This window comes from Notolabrus celidotus, chromosome 3 (assembly GCF_009762535.1).
Source record: "Notolabrus celidotus isolate fNotCel1 chromosome 3, fNotCel1.pri, whole genome shotgun sequence".
In the NCBI taxonomy this organism is placed as follows: Eukaryota; Metazoa; Chordata; class Actinopteri; order Labriformes; family Labridae; genus Notolabrus; species Notolabrus celidotus.
In genome coordinates this window covers 39,939,461-39,958,549 of record NC_048274.1, presented here as the reverse complement: position 1 = coordinate 39,958,549, position 19,089 = coordinate 39,939,461, and the positions used below count along the sequence as shown (strand labels likewise).

General features: G+C 41.3%; 1 protein-coding gene across 2 annotated transcripts in view; it reads left to right on the top strand.

Annotated features, from left to right (window-relative positions):
- The window catches only part of cemip (cell migration inducing hyaluronidase 1), a 138,339-nt gene that overhangs the window by 24,424 nt on the left and 94,826 nt on the right, over positions 1–19,089 (top strand). For both annotated transcript variants that reach the window (XM_034680589.1, XM_034680590.1), the window contains exons 2-3: positions 14,975–15,151; positions 15,781–15,918. In XM_034680589.1, coding sequence (XP_034536480.1) covers positions 15,097–15,151; positions 15,781–15,918 — 193 coding nt within the window. In that variant the 5' untranslated portion in view covers positions 14,975–15,096. The remainder of the gene's footprint in view (positions 1–14,974; positions 15,152–15,780; positions 15,919–19,089) is intronic.

Genomic DNA, 19,089 nt, shown 5'->3' with positions numbered 1-19,089 from the left:
TTACCTCAAATCAGCTGTCAGCAGATGCATTTGTCTGGGGTTAAGGATTCAGGTCCCTGACCCCTCCAACTGCTGGGCTTTGGGTGTGTAAACAGGCTTGTGGACATTATGATGATGATATGGTAAACCGGTCAAGCAAAGATTGAGCTGGGTTAATAGAAGAGATGATTCATCATGTGGCCCCAACAGGTAGCTCACTGAACCAACCAATTTATGCTTCACCTCTTCATATTAGACTTTCTAATATACTGTAGTGTGTGTGTGTGTGTGTGTGTGTGTTTGTTTGTGTTTGTGTGTGTGTGTGTGTGTATGTTTTTGTGTGTGTGTGTGTGTGTGTGTGTGTGTGTGTGTGTGTGTGTGTGTGTGTGTGTGTGTGTGTGTGTGTGTGTGTGTGTGTGCATGTTTGTGTTTCCTCTCATCTTAATTGCTAATGTCGGCCTGTTTGGCAGGGCACCTGTTGAAACAGCACACTGAAATGAGACGGTCTTCCTTAAAACATTAGAGATATGATTTCAGTTATCAGAGCAGCTCTCTGCTCTGTCTGAACTCATTCATCAGGAGAAGAAGATTTGTTGAAGTATTAGTCACCCTTCTTAAGAAAGTAAGAAGTGTTGTGACTGTATACAGGCTGTGGACGGATATAAGATGGTCGGTTTGTAAAAAAAATGTTGATTTAGGCCACCGCCAAGGGTTTGCAGTTATTTCCTCTCTTCCCTTCCCTCCAGTCTGTGCACCTCCACACACTCCCTCTGTGCAGCTGTGTTGCATTTATTCCAGGCAGCGAGAAGACCATGCTTTGGTACTGTTTGCAGACATAACACTCTCATGCTTCTCCGCCTGCAGCGCACTGATAGAGTCATCTATACATTTTGCTGAGTACACAGATAGACACATTGTGAACTTTGACATTAGTGTAGCAGAGCAAACAAATATTAAACACACTGTGGAGTCTGTAGAAACAGTGTATTGTGATAAGGTAGACATGACATGTGGACCATGTGTTGAGATAAAAAAACTTCCTCTGAAGATCTACTTCCATTCAGCTTTTCTGGTTGTCTCATGTAACCTCTGAAAATTGAAGACGTTGTGTGGATGTTTGTCTGGAGAGTGAAAGACGTGGTGTCCATAATTTCCCAAAAGAATGTAAAATATATATCAGTCAGTTTTCCACTTCACCATTTGAATGAGAAGTTGCCTGTACTTCTTGAGCAAGTTTATTTCTGGTATCTTCTTTTGCTTGTTTCTTTCTTCTTCTTCTCATCCTTTGATGCTTTCGTAGAGAGATGTCTTTTTAGGATTACACAACTTAAAGTTTTCTTCACAGATGGGTTTAACACAGATTGTGTGCTCTGGTGTAGGGGAATTGTAGAACATGTGAAATTATTGGCTGAAATGTGTCTTGGAAAAAAATGAAAGTATTCTTTTTATCAGAAGACAAAGACCCGATCAAACTTTGCTTGAGTCAAAGTCAAAGAGTTTCAGTTTGTATGCCAGCCACCTTGTGCCATAGACATACTCTGAATACATCATATATTCTATATTTCTCACACACACACACACACACACACACACACACACACAGACACACACACACACACACACACACACACACACACACACACACGCACACACACACACACACACACACACAGCAACTTGACATGAGTAAAACTGGTGGTATCATTTTATTCAGCTGGTACTAAAACCCCAGAATGCCCTGCAACAGGTTGCGCGCATAGACGCAACTTCTGAAGCCAAACCCCGTTTTTTAACCTCTAATAACTAACGAAAAAGAAACTTTTCAGGAAAAAGAGTCCTTGAACACAAAACAGTCAAATCCTAACTACATATCACCACAGCATACGGATGGGAGAAACATTCATACCACGTGTATTTATTTTTTAAAGTTTGACTGCTCCCCCATTCAAATGAATGGGGAGACAGATTTTTTGACCTATACTGCAGCCAGCCACCAGGGGGCAGACACACTGCTGAAAGCCTCCCCCCCAGAGTCGCATCCAGCTCGCTTGGTGGCGAGTGAGTCAAGAGGTGCTTTTCAACAGCAGGAACTTTCCCCAGGAACTAGGGACTTTTGAGGAACTCGTGTGTTTTTACAGCAGGAACCAGGGTCTAAATTCATTACTGGGTTTGAAAGTCTACCTTAGCAATGATGACTGGCTGAGAATGTCTCCAGTTAACAGCGTCGCTCTCTAAGCCAGAACACCGGTCGATCTCTTCCATGTCTTTTAAAGCCTGTCTTCTCGCTTTAAGTTGAGGGTTTCAGGCATTTTGAATCGGCTTTGTCACTGCCCTTGTCTCCTTCCAAGTGTTGATTCAACAAATCCATTTACAATTAAATGAAGCACAATCAAAAACAGCACAAGATGAATCTCCTTCATGCTAACAGGCTAACTATGATGCTGCACATGAAGATTTGTCTTACTGCCTTCCACTGGTCTGGCGGTGTCGTGCAGTTACTTTTATTGCGTCTTCAAACATCACTGGACTGGTTTGCATAATCTTCATGGAACTTCAGACAACATTGAGCCACAGGAACCATTTAGTTCCTTGAAGAGAAGTTCTTGGAACTAAAAGTTCTTGGTACTTCTGGTCAAAAAAGTACATAGGCTCTGCAAGAGTCCGCTCCCTCTCCTTGCAGCTGGTTTTTCTGTGTGAGCCTCCCACTGCTCTAATCTTCAGCTTCAGAGCTAATGTCGTGTGAGTGCAGACATGTATGATGCAGTGTAAGCTTTCTAAGCCAGTGCTCCTGTAAGAGATCAGTGTAATTTCTCATGTTGCCATACGCGGACAAACCAGGTTGTAACAACTCTGTTCCCAACTGCACAGTATACTGATAAACTGAGGACTGTTCTGTTCTGCAGCAGGATGTTATATGACCATGTTTTTTGAATGCAAGAGCCACAGCTATCACATGTGTGTTATGTTGTGTGTGTGTGTGTGTGTGTGTGTGTGTGTGTGTGTGTGTGTGTGTGTGTGTGTGTGTGTGTGTGTGTGTGTGTGTGTGTGAGTGTGTGTGTGTGTGTGTGTGTGTGTGTATGTATACTAAAAATAATGATGTACAGGACATACAAGAACCCAATTTATAGGTGCGCTCTGGTTTTTACTTCTTACTTTTTAAATCTGGACTCCTTTTCAGGAAAGTCATATTTGTTTCTTTGCCCACACACACACACACACACACACACACACACACACACACACACACACACACACACACACACACACACACACAGCCTCCTGCCTGTTAGCTTGTGTGTGGAGGCGGGTCTGGTATTGTAACTGGCTATTGAGTGAGTAATTTTGATCTATTGTCAGTACAGTTCTAAAAATATGCATCATTTGTCTGCAGGCTCGAGGATGATGCACATAGTAAAGTGGTTTCAAACCATGGTGGAGATTCTTACAGGCTCACCCCAAACCGTTTTCATGGCCCTGTATAAATATATAATTGTAACCCCGCCCTACCTCACAACATGTTGGTAGCCCAGTGACCCAGTCATTTACTGAATCAACACTTTTTCCCCTTCATAATGCAAGGTTATACTGCTGATGTTAAAAATATAGCTCTGTATGACTAAGTCAGTTTCATGCCAACTCTGACAGTTTTCAAATGTGAAGAAAGAGGCTAGATAGCTTTCTAAAATATTAACTGTAGATGAGGACACATAACATCACTGTGGACTGTTTAATGTTGTCATGGTAATCACATCCTGTCAGCTGCCAGTTTTCACTCCCAGTGAACTCGGAGTGCAGTATAAGCTTATCATAATCTCCAGCAGGGTTGTGTTATTCATGAGGCTGCAGAACGATTGGCTTTCACTCGAGACAGGGAACAAAACATTTATTCAGACACAAACATAGGAGGAAAAATGTGTAGGGGTGTGTGTGTGTGTGTGTGTGTGTCTGTGTGTCTGTGTGTCAGCAGATTTTCTTCCCCTCCATATGGTCATTGTTTTGCTAGACCTCTAAAATACCTGCTGCTAATGTGAAATGCTAACAGAGCTCCACCCAGCACTCCTGCTTGGTACCCAGAGGTATATTATTACGTACTATTCATGGACCTAGTTCTTGTTTCTGCAAAGGATTAATTGTAAGTTTGTGTTACTGTGGAAGTCGTGAAGTTCTCTTTGAAGTGTTACTCCACCCTCAGTTAACGTTCATATGAGCATGTAAGTGTATGAACTTGTGTTCCTGAAGGTTTGGCAGAGAGCTTTGACTCAGCGGGCAGAGTGGAGATTTGTCCTTACTTTCAGATGATATGCAGAATACTAAAGTCAAAGTTTAACCTCTGTAATTGCACTTAATTAATATGAGTGGGATTTGATGATGTAAATGATGCTTACAGCTGTACAGTGACCTCTGTTTGTCCATGATAATAAATATCATATATATTATCATATATCATCAACTTCATCTTCCTGAATAAAGGTGGAGGTGATAAAGCGACACTTATGGAGTGCATGGCTGTGCTAAAAAGGAAATACCAGTTGGAGGCCAAAGAAGAGGAACTGAGAAGGGAAAAGGAAAAGGCTCTGGAAACTAAACTGGTTGCAGAAATGCTAAACTTCATATGCTGGAAACAGAGTTTATGGTAGACTTTTTTTACGTTGGCCAATTTGGCCGGTGACATTCCAGAATTCCAGCCAAATAGAACAACTGTCGGACATCCGCTCTGAAAGCCCTATCTGCCGATGCCAACCTGCTGCATTTAGAAAGAGGGTGGGGCTGCATCGGACCAGCACCTTTTCTCAAAGTGCAGTTTGCATTGTCCAGTTTACATTCACCTGGACATTATAGAGCACTTCATGATCTAATAAGCACTAAAGTGTATATGCAAGACAGAGGATTAGAACGAACACTGGTCAGTAATCATTTTGACCTTTAAGGTGGTTTGATTGATTCACAACATGAATTCATGCACCGAATTAACACTCCACCTTAAAATGTCCGGCAGCTGTCAGATAGGGCTGTTTGAGAGCAGCATGTTGAGTTTATTTATTTTAGTCTAACTTCTGTAGTAAAGATGAAGGCAGCAGAGCATCCTCTGTCTGTCGTCCCGTGAGCCCCCTACTGTTACTCTAACCTGAGCCTCCTCTGGTGGGGGCCAATAGGCGTGACCTGCCATGTCTGCTCCGCTCTGAATTACGCATGCAAGTAACAGGTGAATGATTGGTAATGTCCTCTGCACACTGCTGAAGGGAGTAATACACGTGCACACTATCTCTCCCCTTTAAGTGCTATGGAAGGTGGCCATCACCGAGTTTGTTTTGATATTCATATCTCATCATGCTGGGAGGCTAAACTTGATTGAACTCTTCATAAATATGATCAGAACTTTCTGTAAACTTGTCAAAGTAGGAGCTGGGTTACCTGCGTCCATCATGTGGCGTTTGGGTGACACTCAAAAAAATCTGCTGCTTCACGGCACAGTCGTGAACGCATGTTGGTATGTAACAGTGTAGACTCCGAATATAAGACTAGTCCACTTTTTCACATGTAGTTTAAAGGGAAAACTCTCAGCTTAAATTATGAACAATATGCTTATTTAAATTTGGTATTTTTTCCACCAGACATTTTAGCCGATGATATCTCTAAATGCCGGCCAACTGCACTTGAAACCGGCTAATAGCCGCTAAATACAGGCTAACGTAAACCCTGGCTGGAAATCAATTCAGTGTTCTAAAGCAGGGGTTCCCAATGTGTGGGTCGGGACCCCTTGGGGAGTCACAAGGCACGAATGGGGGGTCGCGTTATGTCCTTCTGAATGTTTTTTTTTTTTTTTCAAAGTAATCCAAAGATTACATATTTTACTCATTATTGTAAAATAATCAACAAAATAGTAGCTAAATTTGAAATAAAACCTTGCAAGTAAAACATTTAATTAGTTTTCTGCCTTCCTTTGTTGCCAGATGATGGTTGAAGGTTGGGGTTAGGGTTAGGGCAGCACAGGAAACACAGACACATGTGCATGTAGGTAGGCACATTTTCAGCTAAATGAAGTATGAAGCAGCATTTAATCACTTGGACAGACAGTTCAAGTGATTATCACCTCTCTCACCTCTCTCTCTTACTCCCCTCTTTCCCTCTTTCCAGACCCAACTCAGTCAAGGCAGATGGCTGTCTAACATGAGTCTGGTTCTGTCTGAGGTTTCTGCCTGTTAAAGGAAGTTTGTCCTCTCCCCTGTAACTAGCTAAATACTGCGATGTGCAATGCTCATGGTGGATTAAGGTGGGGTCAGACTGAGTCGTATCCTGTCTTGGTGTTGGGTCTCTGTTCATAATTTGACATAGAGTGGTCTAGACCTGCTCTGTTTGTAAAAGAGTCTTCAGATAACGTTTGTTGTGATTTGGCGCTATACAAATAAAGATTGATTGATTGATTGATTGATTGATTGATTAATTGATTGATTGATTGATTGATTGATTGATTGATTGATTAATTGATTGATTGATTGGTTGATTGATTGATTGATTGATTGATTGATTGATTGATTGATTGATTGATTGATTGATTGATTGATAGTTGGGGCCGCAAACCTTTGGCCCCTCTATTTTAGGGGTCTCAGGCTGAAAAGTTTGGTAACCCCCGTTCTAAAGGATCTGATGGAATGGACTCTTATTTTGAAAGGAATTTAAATGGGGAAAAATCAAGCCAACTGAATTCCTATGCTGACCTGATAAAGGTGATATTTTGACTAAGTCTCACTCTGAAGCTCAAGCTGCCGCTGTCTGACCAAAACAAACAGTGGTCACACATTCTGAAAGCAAATCTGCTCAAAGTACTTCTCAAGCCCGAACACTACCTGTGTTTAATGACTCTCAACAAAAGGAATGTGACTCAGGCCTGAACTCAGCATGCAGTAATGACAACCCAGATGATATGATGAACATCATGCAAAGACAAAACGAATTACTGCATTGTTGGATCAACAAAATGTGGCCTCGTAAGAACTCTTCCTATGTTTGATGGTGACCCACTCCAGTTTCAGTCCTTTATCAGTGCCGTTGAAAATGGTGTGGAAAACAAAACTGATAACTTGAGTGACTGCCTGCACTGTTTGGAGCAAAGCTCCAATGGGCAGCCAAAAGACCTGGTGCAAAGTTGTTGACATCTACCTCCTGGTCAGGGATATCAGAAAATATTGGATATGAACACAAGATTGCTTCTGCATACATGGGATATGTTTTTAACTGTCCTGTTATCAAAATTGAAGCTGTAAAGGCACTGGAGGCATTTTCTCTGTTTCTTTGAAGGACTGGACTTGCCATTAAACATGAGAAACATTGTGATGAAACTTGATTAAATGTTGCTGTCATTTTACAGGAGGATAAAGGATGCATATCTGTGTTTAATAACCTTGTAACATTTATTGGGCAACAAGTCAAAATTTCCCTGACCTAGTTTTTGGAAATTTACTGGATAAACAACCATAGACTGTATAAAAAATGGACGTGGTATCAGACGTCCCTGACTGCTGTTTTGAAGCCAATCGGTAGTCAGTGCCATATTGGAAATGCTGAACACAACCAAACTTTGTCCGAGCTAGTGTGAGGTGAAGAAGTGGGCCTTTAGCCTCTTAGCCTCTTAGCTAACAGCTACAGGGTGCCCGTCTGTCAATCAAGTCAGCCATGTCCTTATTTGGGCAACACTCGTTGGTTGAATATCTTTGAAAATATTGAGTTATAAAATGATTCGCCCCCGTACAGTGTGTGTCGATACAGAAATTGGCTACTCAGACCTTAACCGTTTTTTGAACCAGGCTGTAAACATGTTCTTTAATGCTGTAAAGATCGTCTTCTTTGAATGGGTGTGGATGTGGTTTCTGGTGTTTCTGCAGCCAGCCTCAAGTGGACGCTCGATGAACTGCAGTTTTTAGCACTTCCACATGGGCTTCATATTTTAAGACTAGAGGTTGCTGCTTGTGTACAACCTATCAACCATGGCAAAGCCTTCACTGGCAGCCGTATGAAACGGACAGCCCACCTTTGCCATCAGTACTGCAGCCACAAAAGAACAAAACTACACCAACTTTTATAGAGGGTTGAAGTCCTTACCAACTCAAAACAATCAAAAATGCTGTTTTTTTCCAAGAAACAAGTCATGCATTGGATAAATGTTCACAGTTTCAGTCAAATATGGAAAAAGACAAGATAGATTTCATAAAGGAAAGTGGAATCTGTTGGAAACACAAGCAAAGACTGTAGGAGTATCTTGGATTGTGGCGAGTGTCATCAGAAGCATCCATCTGTCCTTCACATTAAGGACAAGGATAAAAGTAATGTGAGCCCTCCTTTGAGTGTTATACCTGGACAGTCTCAGACATGTGGTCTTATTAGGGTCCAAAGTCAGGTCTATGCTATCTTCTCCATTATTGCTGTTCAAGTTAAAAGTCAACTTAATAAAAAAGTTGTGCAGCCTTTTTGGATCCTGGATTATTAATGACAAAGGGTCATAAGAAGAGTGCGAGCACTGCTGTACTGTCTGGTTTGGAAGTGTCTGTGATGGATACAGATGATGACTTTATGAATTAGTATTTAAATGGTCTTACCTGACGGGGATAACACTACATGACGTGGACGCAGATATGGATTTACTTGGAAGAGATCCAGTTAAAGTCATGGAACCATGGGAGCTGATTAACAGTCAAGATGAAGGACCATATGCGCAGGTCGAACTCGAGTTGACAGGGTGATTAATGGACTCCTTTGTGAAGGAGACAACCACAGAGCCAAGACTGGCTGCTCTTTGTTACAGCCAGCAGTACTACTGTGGAAAATCTGGAGATGCTAATCAAACAGTATGATCATGATTTCAATGAGAAGGCATCAGACAAAAAATTGGAAATATCAAGACAGGATATTAGGTTCATGAAAACTATGACAACAGTAATGATAGATGGACACTGCTGCATTGACTTACCTTTCAGAGAAGAAGACCTTGTCTTGCCCAATGATCACTGTGAGAAAAACAGAGGAGAACACTGATATGCTCCACTCTCCCCATGCCCCGTGGCCCGGTTTGGTTTTGAGTTTTTTAATGTAAAATGTCAAATTGCTACAAAAATAGCGACAGATACAATAAAACTGAAGATGATTTCAAAACATCAATAAGTGACAAAAAATTGTTCATCCAGTCATCCCTGACATTAGACACTGTTTTAATATGAAACCATCTAGAGTTTTCAACTCGGTAAGAACTTTTTGATGCAGTCCTGTTCTGCATGAGGAGAAAAAGTGGTTATTTAGTATTTTTACTGAGTAAATCTACTCCCTTTATCAACAGGTTACATCCTGTTCTATTGAAAGCTCCATTAGGAGGTGTTAAACATTGCTTAGGACAGGACAGGAAGGATAGATAGATCTTTATTTGTCCGTAGTAAGGACATTTGTTGTCCCGGTCTGTACAAGAATACATACATAAAAACATACATAATAAACAAACACCCACCCAGACTCACAACAATGGTGCCCATCATCCTACATTCATACACACCGGACACATATAAACACACAGGACACATGTAAACACACAGGACACATATAAACACACAGGACACATGTAAACACACAGGACACATGTAAACACACAGGACACATGTAAACACACAGGACACATGTAAACACACAGGACACATGTAAACACACAGGACACATGTAAACACACAGGACACATGTAAACACACAGGACACATGTAAACACACAGGACACATATAAACACACAGGACACATGTAAACACACAGGACACATGTAAACACACAGGACAAGATGGGACGGGACAAAGCTTCTGCTACACTGGGCTCATCTGCAGTATCGGGATCTGTATCTGTGACCAGATGGAAGCAGAGTGAAGACTGAGTAGAGGGGGTGTTGGGGGTCCAGTGTTCCAGTGCGTGCTGTGCGTATGATGGCTCTGTTGTTGAGGTCAGGTTGGGTGTGGGGAGGCGGATGATTTAGGTGGCAGTGTTTGTGGTGCGTATGAGTTTGTTTTTGTTGGAGACAGTTAGCATGTTGTAGTAGCAGGGGGAACAGTAGAGGAGAATGGGCTGGATGATGCTTGGATGAGGAATACCTGGGTTCCTCTGAGTTGCCATACTGCTATGGATGTGCCGGACTCCAGTGACAACAGCTCCAACTACTACTACTATCCATCTCATCACTATCATCTCTCTCTCTTATTCTCCTCTATCCCTCTCTCCAACCCAGACTGGGTCGAGGCAGATGTCTGTCTAACATGAGTCTGGTCCTGCTTGAGGTTTCTGCCTGTTAAAGGAAGTTTTTCCTCGCTGCTGTAACTAGCTAAATACTGCGATGTGCAATGCTCATGGTGGATTAAGATGACATCAGAGTCCTGTTGGTAAGAGGGGGCTGGATCGTACCCTGTCTTGGTGTTGGGTCTCTGTTCATAATTTAACATAGAGTGGTCTAGACCTGCTCTGTTTGTAAAAGCGTCTTGAGATAATATTTGTTGTGATTTGGCGTTATACAAATAAAGATTGATTGATAGATTGATTGATTGAATACAAATAAATCAAATGTTGGATGGTGGATGTTTTATTGATACCAAGGCAAATTTAGAGCAAAACAGCGAAGAGATTAGTTTGAAAATGCAAATAGGATAGCTTCACATGAGCTTAAAAGTGAGACAGAGATAAACACAGAGCTGATAGTGTGTGGTTTACATTTAAACACAGCTTTCTCCCCGTCACTCCGTCTGACTGGCAGTCCAACTTGGCAGCTTTGCATCGTGCTGACAGGCCCTCTCAATAATGAAAAGTGAAGAGGCACCACAGTCTCCTGATTGCTGCCAGGGCTGAACCATCATATCACATGAAAAAACATTTAACTCATAGAATCTAGACTTCCTGTGAAGAGTTTATAGCTGGTTATGAACCTGATGTAAATTAATACACAGCCTTTAAAGCAAACCTAACCATCAGGAGGGTGACTGATTATCTTAATATACTTATTCTAATTGCCTTTCACGCCTGGGGAGAGTGTCGGACGAGGTCTTAAGCAGCAGAAACAGGGATTGGACATCTACACATCTGCAGGATAAGATCCGCTGTATTTCCTATGGGTAGGAAAATGAACAACAATGAAGAAGTTACTGAAAGGAGGTTCCTGATAGTCAAAACCCAACATGCATGTGATTTGTGATGTGATTCTTCTGTCTTTTTTAAAAAAATTTTTTATTCAATTTATTTGTAAAGGGACCATGTACAATATTTAACATAAATGTCACCATCTGATGCATTGTACCAGAGTTAGCTTAAAGCTAATTTACATCTGCAGTCCCTTGGCAGGTCACAATTAAAACATCACATTGTAAAAACACTTGCTTGCACACACACAAGCGCACGCGCACACACACACACACACACACACACACACACGCACACACACACACACACACACACACACACACACACAGACACACACACACACACACACACACACACACACACACACACACACACGTGTCTTTGCTCAGACACGTTCCTTTCAAACCTGTGGAAACTGCACCGTCCTCCTGAATGACGATTAAAGTTATTGTATTCCCTTGAATAGGTGAAACATTTCTTGTTCAACATTTTTTTATTAAATGGTACGTTACTGAAAAAATAAAAACAATGAGCTCTCACCTCATGAAAGGGTAAAGGGCAGGAATCTAAATAAAGTCCAGACGGAGGAGTTTTAGTCATGTCCAGCTAAAAAAGCTCTCGGTATGTTTTTGAAAAATAACCTGTTGAGGCTGAAGGTAATCCCTCCATTTGCTCCACAGCTTTACTCTCTTTGCTTCAGTGTGAAACTAGGACTTATTCTCATCATGCATCCTCTTATGTAATGTTCAGTGGGTGGGTGCACATCTTTCTGTCATGCAGGGAACATCAATGGCTCTGTTTAAATGCACACCAGTAATCCAGTCATAATGTGATTATGGTGAAATAAGGTGAAGCCCATATAAACACTTTTTAAATTTGACTGCCCCCCTCTCTTCTCAATTCTGCAGTGAGCATGCTGCTCTCATGCACAAACTTTCTTACAGTCATCCAGAGTATTTATTTCACTGCATTAAAAATCCCTCATGCTGAATTATTCAGGCTGAATGTGTTTACACATACAGTGACTGCTGAGGCTCCTGCAACCACAAACAGCCATCTGACTGAGTCTTCAGTTCACTTTGTGTTCGTTGACATCTGGCCGTTCTGTACTGTGTAAAGATAGTAATCTACAGATATGTGTTCAGGATATTCAGTTTCACACATTAGCATCCCGATGCCAAAATCCTTTACCACACTTCATTTTAACACAAAAAGGCCCAGGAGAGGTGAAAGGGCCGTGACCAATTTTATTATGTGGTATGACAACTTCACCTGTTGGTATGAGGAGCCCAACATGACATTATTCTTTCTGGCCCTCACATATACAGTACATTCATCCTCCTCTCTCAATCATATATTCTCCTCTTACATACATATATAATGTAACATGATGCTGCTTAGGATTAATGGACGACTGGGAAAGGTCTCTTTTCAATTGAATATGCACTCATCTATCAGTACTTCCATTAAGCTGTCTTGCCGATGCTGGAGGCAGGTGCACAAATCAGTTCAACTTTTTGTCTGAGCTGCAGTAAAAGTTGTACTTAATTTCCCACTGGGCCTAAAGTCTTGTCTCTTATCAGAGCTGCACGAGTCAAAGCAGAATCCAATTCTAAACAGCTTGCACTTCAGCTTCTCAGTTTTGGGATTAACTGCGCACAGTCTATACTGGGCATCAAATTAAAGAGATCGTAGTCATTTATGTTGATAAATTGATAAGTGATAAGTGGAGATAACCCGTATAGATTTGGGGTGGGGATTATTTCTGTCCTGCTTTGTGAAAGACAATAAGGGTGAGATGGTTTTACACATCCCCCTAAAATAAAAGGGCTAAGGCTAAACAATAAAACACTAAACAAACACAGTTAATTATTCTCCATTCTCAAAAAGCTACACCTCACCAAAACCATAATATTTTTTAGCCCGTTGGAATCCGTCCTGATTCGCTCAAAAAACTCCTTCAAAAGTTCACAAGAGCACCACATCTGAGCTTCTAGCAGCATAAGCCATACACCTCCAGAGTGGATTGCGCTCACTTTCCCATTCATGAGTTTCAAACTGAGCTGTTCAGTTTGCAAAATATGAGCGCACCATACCACTGCTTCTAGAAGAGTCATTCCACAGCCATCACAGCCAAAGAAGTCAAAAGCAGAAAAGATCCCAGTGTTATAAGCAAAGAAGAAGAAATTGTATTTGTCTAATCTATTCAAATTCCCAAGACTTGACTGAAAAATGTCATTTTATATGTTTGTGTGAAATGTGAAGGAGAGAGTTGATTAAATGTCCTCACAGCTGTCATCATCAGAATCATCCCCTCCCTGCTGAGCGCTCTGTTCCATGGGAGCTGGCCATCCAGGCTTTTCACCTGAAACTCTCACTGTGACTTCCACTTTCTGTTGAACTGTCCTTTCTTTCACTTTCTCTTGTCTCTGTAACCTGTCTCCCTATTGGCTGATCACTATAACTGTCAGGCTAACCTAGGCAACACAGCGGTATATTAGAAGGCTGAAGTTCCCCCTTATTTGAGGAATATCTGCTACAAGCACTAAAAAGAGAGGAATGGGTCCATCCCTCTTTCCAACCCCAACTCGGTCGAGGCAGATGTGTGTCTAACATGAGTCTGGTTCTGCTCGAGGTTTCTGCCTGTTAAAAGTTATTCTTGCTGCTTGGTGTGGCCACTTTTTATGGTCCTTTTTGTGCACACTTTAAAATCCTTCAACCTAATTTCCAACTGTTACCAAACTAAAGAACTGCAGTGAAAACGAGACAAAGTAAAGGTAGAGATGAAAATCCATTCCTTCAATGCATTGTTGTTCCTCCTCATCTTTTTAGGTGTCAGATAACACTCAGTTTTGATGAAATGTGACAGTAAATCTTACATTATTTGAAAAAATTACAACTTTATTGAAAAATAATAGTCTGAGTATAAAAGTGGGATATTATGAGACCATTAGAGAATCTAAGTTCACATGTCAAATATGAATGATTTCCTGTGTACGTGGAAAATCAACCCTCGAAAGTGTGTTCTTGCTGATGTCACAATGAGACAAAGTGAAGCAGGTTTTGAAAAACAAGACCAGTAAAGACCATTAAGTTCAGCTCTGTAGTCTGGTTCCAGCAAAGTAAAGTATCGGTTGATATTTTTGGAATAATTTCATAGTGGTCTTGTGGAGGTCTGGAAACTCTGACACCAGTTGAGCTTCTGCTCTGGAATAACTAGATCATGGTGGATGATAAAAGGGCTTTGTGTGCTGGAAGTGTAACATTAGAGCCAAAGATAATGCTGTTACAAGGCTCAACAGCTGCAGTGTTCAGTGAACAAAACTAAAGTCAATACGGCTTTGTCTCTGAAATCAGAGGCCTTTCATCTCACAGAATGATGCTGTGCAATCCTGTGTTGTATTGGAAATGGTTGTGATCTGAGTCTCCCTTCCTCACTACTCCTTTGCAGCAAAAGAAGCTTGTTGTGATGGTTCGGGCATCTGATAGGGTTGAATTCTGGGTGCCTTCCACCTTGGACTCCTGGACACCTAGGAAAATGTTATTAGTGAGACAGACATCTGGGTGCACTTGCTTGACTGGGATACAGCCCAGGATAAGAGAGAGGATGGATGGATGGATGGAAGGGAGGATGGATGAATGGATGAATGGATGCATTCATTGGTGGCTCTTTGAAAGTAGAACTAAAATCAACAGACTAAGCTGTTTGGAGAGATCCTCCTGCAGTGTGACATGGCTGTCAGAATATTTGACAGACAGCGTTGCCATTGTGGCACACCACTGGAGGTCATCTCAGAGTCCCTTTCTGAACACATCTTTCTGATTCATCCCCTTTTCAATGTGTTGTAGGTGCCTCTAGTGGCCTCCTGCTGTGAACCTGGCACATTCAATCTGAAGCTCTCCCTGAAGCTCGCTGGGGCCTGAAGCATCATCTGAAGGCCGCAAACGTTGGTCAGTGACAGCCAAGAGAGATGAAAACATGCATGGTGTTTGTAGCAGCTCTGTTGCTGCCACACATCCAAGCAGGTGAGTCTCTTTTCTTACTTTTGTTGACTGATCATTACTTTGCTTTTGTTTCAATGGATATAGAACACTTGACATATTGGGCAAACCAAGCATTTAGAGCTTCTGGGAATATGACTTCAAATATTAAAAGTTCATAAAGAACAGTGATGCCAAACCCGTTGATCTGCCACAGACTGAGTGTCAGACGATCGTGAAAAGTGCAGAAAACAAAGAGCAAAATTCAAAGTCCAATAAATGAACTAGCTTAAGTCTTAGCTGCACTTAACTTCTCTTCAAGCCCTAGCCCTCAATCTTTGACAATTCCTAAACCAAATTAATTACTGTATGTTGTCAAAAAGTTCGAGCAGGTGTAGCTGCACATAAATAAATGACAGTATCATCAGCATAGAAGTGAGCAGAAGCATTTGGGACTGAACCTTATATATATATATATATATATATATATATATATATATATATATATATATATATGGGAACTTTTAAAAACTTTAAAAGGTAGAAACATGTAGTTGCGTACCACGGAAATGTTCTATAGAATTTCTTTACTCTACTTCTTTAGGTACTTTCCATCACTGGAGAATGTGTTATACATATGTTGAATGAAAGCATAAATGTTTTCTCTGTCTCAGTGTGTCCAGATAAGGAGCCAGGACTGCAGCCATGGATGCCGGGACACAGTGAAGACCACCGTGTCACAATCGGCTATGGCAGGAAGGTCCTTCTCACAGCTTCTGCTACCATACACTCCCTGGTGATTCTCAATGGAGGTACAGCAGACAGCAGGCTACACCTTATTCACAAATTCTACATATAAATGGCAAATCTGTGGGAAGCATGGGAAGTGTTCTGGTTTCCAGTTGTAGTATGTTTGTGGTCCCAGTAGCACTGACCAATCATGTTTCAGCAACTTTGGTGTTTGTAGAAAAAACAGTTTGTTTGGAGAACAAAAGCAGGCGGTGTGTCAGAGGTAATATGACGATGATTAATAATTAGACATCGTCTGTTAAGTGCAGTAACAATCTGTTTTAGATAAAAAATTCTAAGTTGAACAGATCTGTCTGATGCTTTGTTAAAATCAGAGGTTATAGACCACCCAGGAATGTATCAGCAATGATTGATCTGACCCCCGTTCAACAAACTGACTTTTTTCTCCTCTTGAGGACAGACCTCACATCTCTATCATGAAGTTGTTTTTTGGCGAACAGAAGACCCTTGAACTGTCAGTGAATGCCCAGGAAATAGGTTTCTTTTTTGTGGCTCAGACCGCTGAAGTAAGCCTCTTTGAGAAGCACTTTTTATAACAGATTAGCGGGTGCTGTGGGGGTGTAGTGGGCAAAGAAAAATGGTGGTAATTGAGTCTTTGCTGGGAGTCGTTGAACACGACACATGGCTACAGTATTAGCCTCTTGGAAACATCTGCATCAATTCCCAGAGGCTCATACTGCATGGAGTCATTGGATGATAATGAGCAGTGATTGCTGATACGTTCCAAAATTGAGGTGTATCTAGTGTATAATATTAACAAAAAATAACATCTTGATTTTTTGTAGGATTTTGCCACTAACAATAAATGTCGATATTAAAACTATGAGGGGAACATTTTAAACCAACACATCCTCTTATTGTAAAAAGGAATGACTCTGCTTAAGTTTGCTGAGTGTGTTTTTATTTAATGGCAACCGTTCTCTGACATAGTCTGCAGATCTCTTTTGAGCAACATCTGTCTTTTTGAAGCCAACCCATCTCCATGCAAGTGAGGATGATTCACGTCCAGTAATTAAGTCTAATGACTTTGTTTCTGAGGCTGCTGGTGTTTGTGTTTGTTTGTGTTTGTCTCCTGACACTGTTTGTTCACTCATTTCTAACTTCAGCCATGCAGGCAGTGATGCTGGCTTACCTTATTGTGATGTGTGAACATCATGTGTTTCTAATGCACATGCGCAGCAGTCTGTGTGTGGACTCTCAAGGCATGCTTTGATTGTTTTTTGCAAAATGAGTGCCATACTCGATATTGTCATTTCATGCATCATTAAACAATAATTAAGATGCTATCTAAAACAAAGCACACCCCCAGTGTACACAGATCCATAAATGTGTATAAAGATTCACAAAACACAGATCCACAGCTGTGTACACTGATCTGTAGACAGTAGTTATAAAGTCTCAGTGATTTTGTCCTAGAGCTGAAAATACACACTGACCTCTACATTGGCTGTCTGTTTGCGAGTGACTTTTGCCACAGTTCTGCTGTGCATGGTCTACAAGTGTGTGTAGCCAACCTCAAATGTGTGTGGTGAGGGTGTGTTTGCCCTAAGCTCAGGCTCACAGGCTTACCAGGGCTTACTCTTGTCGACCAACCCTCGCACCAGTGGCCAATTGGGGTTGGATCTCACCCACCTGCTCTGTATGCTGACAAACAGGGAACCCCTTTCATGGTCATGTAAAAAAGCAGTGCAGTGCAGACTTGTTGCACAGCCAAGGGGAAGAGGTGTGCTCATATGGGGAGAGGTAGGGACAGAAGAGAGGGTGATCACAGAGTTTTATGATGACATGATGAAAAAATATCTTTGATTAATCACAAAGCCTGCTGCTCCTCTTCAGTTCTATCATTGAAGTGTAAATACAACACCGTGAACTGGAATCTTTGTTGAAGGGAAAGTTCATTTGTCGCCTGCAGCACACTGATCAGCTGTTCAGCAGTTCAGCTGTTCTGAATGCTTGGAAAGAGACAACAACTGGTAAAAAGAGAGGAGTGAATCTGTCTGCAATGATGATATGCTGTTTACTTCAGTGTAATTAGTGACCCTCCTATCTGGTGACCTTCCACTGAATGTATCTGTGGTTGACAGAGTTACAACAGCTATTAAACGTCATTATCATTTCTGGGGCTTAACTCTGACAGTTGTGCATACGAGCAAAGGCATACTTTTATGTTCTGATGTCTTACTTATATTATGGTTTCATTGGTTTGAAAGTACTCCTGATTGCTGCAAAAATGTTCAATATTATAATTTTATGTCATGAGTTGATGTTTAGTTTAGTTTTGTCTTTGTGTTTCTTGCTTTGTTCCTCCCTGTGTTTGTTCTGTATTAGTTATCCTTTGTCTCCCTAGTGTGTTTAGTGATCCATGTCTCTTGTGTTTCTTAGTCTTGTCTTGTGTTTCCTGTTTTATTTTGTAGTTCTGAATCCCTGTGTGTCCAGTTTAGTTTAGCTTTACTTCCTACCCTTGTGTGTTTCCCTCCTTTTTTGATTATCCTCATGACCTGTGTTCACACCTGTGTTGATTACCCTGTGTATTTAGTATTTAGCTTGGGTCCCTCTTCCACCATTTTCCCCCCACGTGACAAAATGATCCAACCCAGGTCAGGGGAAACAGAGGAACTAAATACACAGAGTGATTAACACAGGTGAAACTAATCAGGGTAATCAAGAAAGGAGGGAAACACACAAGAGCAGGAAGTAAAACTAAACTGGACACACAGGGATTCAGAACTACAAAATAAAACAGGAAACACAAGACAAGACTAAGAAACACAAGAAAATACAACAAGAGATATGGATCACTAAACAAACAAGGGAGACAAAGGATACCTAATATGGAATAAACACAGGGAGGAACCAAGGCATGAAACACAAGGGAAAAACTAAACAAAACATCAACTCATGGCAATTTTACATCTGCATGCAACACCCAGCAGTTTCTATATTAACCATAGACTGTATAAAATATGGACGTAGTATCCGTGACGTCACCTATCTGTGTCTGAAGAGCTGTTTTGAGGCCAGTCGTCGGCATCAGCCATATTGCTAATGTTGAGCGATTGTGACATAGAGGCGGGCTTTGAGCCTCCTAGCCAACAGCTACAGTGTTCCCACCTGTCATCAAGTCAGCTGTGCCTCTCATTGGAAGACTCATAGTCTCAATATCTTCGAAATTG